Source organism: Mus pahari, chromosome 1 (genome assembly GCF_900095145.1).
Source record: "Mus pahari chromosome 1, PAHARI_EIJ_v1.1, whole genome shotgun sequence".
Lineage (NCBI taxonomy): Eukaryota > Metazoa > Chordata > Mammalia > Rodentia > Muridae > Mus > Mus pahari.
The window spans coordinates 129,341,385-129,347,205 of NC_034590.1; the positions used below are offsets into that span (position 1 = coordinate 129,341,385).

General features: G+C 40.5%; 1 protein-coding gene across 1 annotated transcript; it reads right to left on the reverse strand.

The window, feature by feature from the left end:
- Positions 1-764: 764 nt before the first annotated feature.
- On the reverse strand, positions 765-5,178 carry Gcnt1 (glucosaminyl (N-acetyl) transferase 1). The gene has a single exon (XM_029536776.1). The coding sequence runs from the start codon at positions 4,956-4,958 to the stop codon at positions 3,672-3,674; it is 1,287 nt and encodes a 428-aa protein (XP_029392636.1). The 5' UTR covers positions 4,959-5,178; the 3' UTR covers positions 765-3,671.
- Positions 5,179-5,821: the final 643 nt, after the last annotated feature.

Consider the following 5,821-nt stretch of genomic DNA (forward strand, 5'->3'; position numbering starts at 1 on the left):
GAGAGAGAGAGAGAGAGAGAGAGAGAGAGAGAGCAGGCAACAATAAAAAAGCTTCATATAAAATGTCTAGAATCTGTCACTTGCCGAGTTCTGAATGTAGGAGCCACAGTCAAGGGAAAAGGGGACCCTCCTCCCCAATACTGAGAGCTTAGTCCGGATACCAGCATGTCTGACATGTTGAACAGTCTGGGTGCTCACAGCAAAATGGATGGATTCCAGAGCTTTCTGAAAACCTGGATGTTTTGTAAACTTGTCAATGATATTATTACTTTGTGCTGGAAATCAAATCAAGACTCTCATACATGCCAGACAGACTAAGGAGCCACAGAACTTTATAGGCATGAAGTTAATCTGTGGGAATTGCTCTCTTCATCAGTGGACTCAAGCTGAAGTGTGCCCAGCATCTGAGAACACAACTCCTGCCCCTAACCTCCCTGTCGTCATCTCTCTGTATGGCCGGTTTTGTCCTGGGTTGTGACAGGGTCTCTTTGTGTGACACTGACCAGCCTGGAATCAGCTACAGAAACCAGGCTGGACATGGGTTTATAGTGATCCTCTTGCCTCTGGAGTCCACCGTCACTTCTAGTCTTTCATCTTACTTTGCAATATAATTTTCTCTACCACATTTTCCTTTCGTTTTTACCTTGGTAAAAAAGTTTCAGATGTCTCTGTCTTGCTTTTTTTCATCACTGCTCACAAGTATAAAAACTATACATAGATTTTTTTCACAAATATAAAAACCTTTGTTGTTATTGGTGGAGTTAAGGAAGGAATAATGTGTGCAGACACAGCATTGGTTTCTCTATGGCTGATTTTATTCATGATATGAATGATTCATTCAAAAACAGTTTCGCACTTTACACTTAATGACAATGATTTAAACAACTGAAAACATCCAGTTCCATCTACTCTACATAGCCTCTACCAACCAAAAATCATGGGAAATCATAAAGTCACTTAAATGAACTCTACTAGATAAATGACACAAACATGTCTTTAGAAATATTAATGTTCCAAGATTTTAAGGTGAAACTGATGTTTTGGTTTTTAAACCTCGGGTTTGAAAGAACTTAGGCCAATTGCCTATAGAATAATCTTTTTAAATTAACTTATTTCTAACAAATGATACATATAATCTTGATTTACTTAAGAACTAGAATCCCATTTTGTGGATGTGATTACTAAAAAATTTTCTATAAAAGACCTCGATGATAGCATTAAAATTAGTGTTTACTAACAAACACGACTTCAACATAAACAAAGCCTGCCTCTCTCCAAATGAACTGGAATTGTACTCTTCTGGAATGTCTTAAGGTTTCATTTCCAAGTACCCCTTTTAGTTCTTTGAATTATTTATCCCACTGTATGAATTTATTTTGCTTTAAGTCATACTGAAAAGCTCTAAAAATAAAATCCATTGAGTCACAGCAAACAGACACTGTATAAGCCTTGTGTCAGGCATTGGGCCAGTACAGCTTCAGACATAGTTCAACAAGTGCAATGGTAGTAAAGTGAGGTAACACAAAGTATGGAGGCTTCACAGCGTTGACTCGAGGCTCTGGAATTCTAGAGCCTAGTTTTACTCCTGTGGTGGGGCAAAAAAATAAAAATAAAAATAATAAAAATAAAAAAGTCCTCAAACATACCATTTAACTGAACTGGAGCCCCACTACAATAAGAGTGTTTAAGATGAATAACATCAAATAGTTTATTTCAAAAAAAGTATTTGTAGTTAAAAAAATAATAATTTCCAGTTTTGGCAAAGTTCAAAAGTTCATCTAGTATAAAGCAAAATGGATAGCTATGTTGACCACCGGTGACCGCAGGCTGGGGTTTCTGCTGGGTGTATCCCTAGACTATGCTTTAGCCCTGTGTTTTCAAGATGGAAAAAAGAAAAAGAAAAATTACTTAAGTCACGGCAGTTTACACAAATGATATATCACCAGGAACCACTGGTTTTAGATTTAAAAGATGCCCTATCTCATAAGTAAAAGCTTTTCTTCTAAAAGAACCACTGGACAAATCCGTTAGACTAAAGAAAGAAATCAGAAGCCAGCATAGAGAGTATCACTGCATCACCATCGTTGCTGGTGGTCCATGGCCAACACATTTCTATTGGATAATAAGAGTTGTTATTAGAAAAAATATTTTATAGCTTTGAAGCAGAAAACATACTTCCTCCATTGAATGTCTTAAAACTGTCTGATACTATGATTTTTTTGTGTGTGGATTATTAAAGTTGGTTATGTTTTAAAAATAAAAGTACATGGTAACAATTCTTATTTAAAATCGAATGGCAAGTCTTCACATTCACTAGAATTCTGGATGAACGGTTTAGATTTAGCTAAATAACAATAAGAGAAAACAAACAAACCAATCCCCTGCATTTGAGAGGAGAGACAGAACTGAAGAAATCCTATACCGTTTGCCTTTTGGAGAAAACACACTGTAATACCACAGCTCTTTTCAAACACTTCATGAGGACACAAGTGTACTTCTCTACATCTTTCCCCCTCATCAAGGCCACAAGAGAGGAAGAAACTAGCAACTAGCAGGTTAAGAAAAGCCAGTGGGGAGAACACGAAAACTCAAGGCCAGAATGCCACCACCTGAGACACAATGGGATCCAGTAGGCAGAAGCCTTCATTTCTTGGGACCAAGCCAATTACTAGCCTTAAACTTGTGCCAGGCTGGGCTTAGCAACGGCCTCAGTAGATTCCCTTCTTCCCTTGGATGTCTTCCCTAGTTTCCTGCACTAGTTACAGGTGACTGGGTCACAGCAAAGACCTAAAACACAGATATAGGGTCCTAAAGCAGCAACACGTGTGTAGCGTGACAGTATGAACAGCCTGGGAAGTCAAGATAAAGAAAAAAATACATATCTGCAAAATTGAGTTGATTGTCTTCTCCTTTTTAAAGAGACAAGTTCTTGTTATCTTGCCCAGCCTGGTCACTATCACTTGAGCTTAAACAATCCCCCTGCTTCACAGGCAGGGGCCACACACCCAGCCAGCTCCTTTTAAATAACTGAAGAATATTCGTAGAAATCGGTGAACTAGAAACCGATATTTCTTCCCCCTTGCTTTTTAAAACATGTATGTGTAGCTTATAAGCAAAAATGAAGACAGAGCCATTCATGCCAAACATATTTTAAGCTCCCTGAGACGACGCGTGGAGACTCACTACCCAAAAATCAGAGCAGGAAGGAAATTATTTACAAGGATAACTTAGCATAAAATCAAAGGTCTACTCCAAAAAATATACAAGATGAATCATATCTTTGTGATTGGCTGCTGCTACAAATGTATTCATGTCAAGAAAATTATCGTGTTTAAAATCTTCAAGAGACTTTTGGCACAAATCAAATCTCATTTAGATTAAGTACCTGGGTTCTTTGATTAGTTCTCAGGGCTGACTTTTTTCCACTGGCCTCTTTCCCAATCACCTGGGTTCCCTCTGTCCATAAAATCTTCCCAGTCTCCAGCCATCCTAACTCAGTCCTCACATTTCCTCTAGAACACTTAAGGTATCAGCCTCTGTTGGATTCATGCAGTTTCCCTGACAGGAAGACTTTAAAGTCATCTCCCCAAGGGGGACCCCATAGGAGAGACGGGAAGCAGATGAGAGTACAGTTTGAACATCCTTATCTTCCCCAGGGCTGCCAACAGTGCTTAGTGTTCTAAGTTCTCCAGGGCTTTACGCCTCAGATGCTCATCCAAACACTGGATGGCAAAGGGGTCGACATCCATGTCAAACTTATTGGCAAAAAAGTGATGTTGGCGCAGCATCCAGCTCAAGTCACCAGCTCCGAAGACGCACACAGAGCGCACGTGGACTCCACCGCACGGTGGATAAGGGGCACCGTTGGAAACATCGCCTTCAAAGTACTGCCACTTGACAAACCTAGCAATGGCATTCATGTCAGACAAGTCATACTTATGGCTTGAGGGGAAAGAACCAGGGACTTCGGGGATCCTTTGGATGGTGGCCCATAAGAACTCATCTGGGCTGTAGGTGTCCTGTGCCCATTCCATGAACTTTTGAATATTTCTATTTTCCAGCACATAGCCTACATATTCCCTACTGACCACGAAGTAGGCACTGCCTGAAAAGAGAGGAGTTTTGAGTGGGGGCTGTGCTTTGATCACTCCAGTGTTGGTCAGCTTCCCATCGACAATGGCATATCTTTTTTTCCATCTCTCTTCCTTGTTGGGAGGCATTTTCTCAGTTTCCAGGTTGTTTTCCCCTATGAAGCATTTGAGCTTCCTGACAATTTCCAGATTGGTTTTAATAGGGAAATCCATACCACAAAGATTGATCAAGTACTTCCAGTTTGCATTCATTCTGTACAGGTCCTTCATGCAGTTGAGGTCAGCCTTAACCCGACTCCAGGATGCATAAACAACACTCTCCAACTGGCTGGCCACAAAGACATTATCAAAGCAGGATGCGATGCCCTGCACCGCGGCTAAAAAGGATTCCTCTGCTTTTCTGTCCACGTGAATGCAGTAGAAATTCTGAGGCACATAGATGGCCCTCAGGAGCCTGTCAAGCATTTCAATTTTATGATGAACCACGATGGAATATGCAATTGGAAAGCCTACCTCTTCTTTAGTAAGGGGCTCCACAATATATTTGCGTGTCCTGATAAAAGAGGCACAATCACGGGTCATGTTTATATAGTCATGCGGTGTCCACCTCGGGCGCTTCTTGAATTGCACTCTTAGTATCTCAAGCTTCACCTTCTGGATTTCTTCTGGGTCACCCTGTAAAATCTTGGTGCAGTTAACATTGCTGTTAGGGTCATCTCCAACCAGCTCCAAGTGTCTGATACTAACAAATTCAGACTTCTGATGAATTCTTAAAACAGAGAAGGTAATTAGAGAGAGAACAAGGAGCATAAAGTAGTATTTTGTAGGATAAGAGAAAAGTCTCCTCCAAAACAAGTTTCTCAGCATTTCAAAGACCAGTCAGAGGCTTCCTGGTGTGGTGGGGCAATCTTCTAGGCCTTGAACACCAATGATGTTTCCTCCAGTGTCCTGATGTGACCAGATGAGATGCCAGTTTATCAGAGGGACAAGATAACACTGCACAGGACAGAGGGAACAAAAACAAACAAGAAAGAAAAGAAAGACACATAACAAAGAACATATTTAGTAAGTGCAATCGTTTACAGTGTCTTCTTGGGTTCAAAACTATCCCCTTTGCTATGAGGCCAGATTTTCTTTAAAAAAAAAAAAAAAAAAAAAAAAAAGAGGTTGACTTAATTAGAGAATAGAGATGGCTTAATTAGAGAATAGAGAACCCATTGTTCTCATATTAAAGCCAGAAACAGGGGTAAAAATAAGCACTAAACTTAATACAAGGATGTCCTAAAATATGCTACAAGAGAAATCTGAGGTTTGATGTGGTGGCATGAACCTTTAATCCCAGCACTTAGGAGGTAGAGGCAAGTCTGCTCTATGTAATGACTTCCAGGACAGCCAGGACTATCTCAACACCTTAGAAAATCTGACCCGCAGATATACAGGAGAACAAGGACACAGGTGGAGACTGTGGCTGTAATGTCTCAACTATCCACATGCCACAAGTGCCAGGGCTCAGCTGGTTTAAGAATAAACACCTCTATCTTCATATCATCACTAAGTTACTCCTGATGACATCAACAGGCAGGAGACCATTGCAAGGGTCAGATCCAGCCTGCCTTTGGCTGATTTAGGGTGGTGACACACTTAGAGAAAAGGTTAAAAACACTTGAGAATCTGAAGACCCTGGAAGTAAGACAATTCCGCTGAGTATTCAAAATGGACTTAAAAGGCCT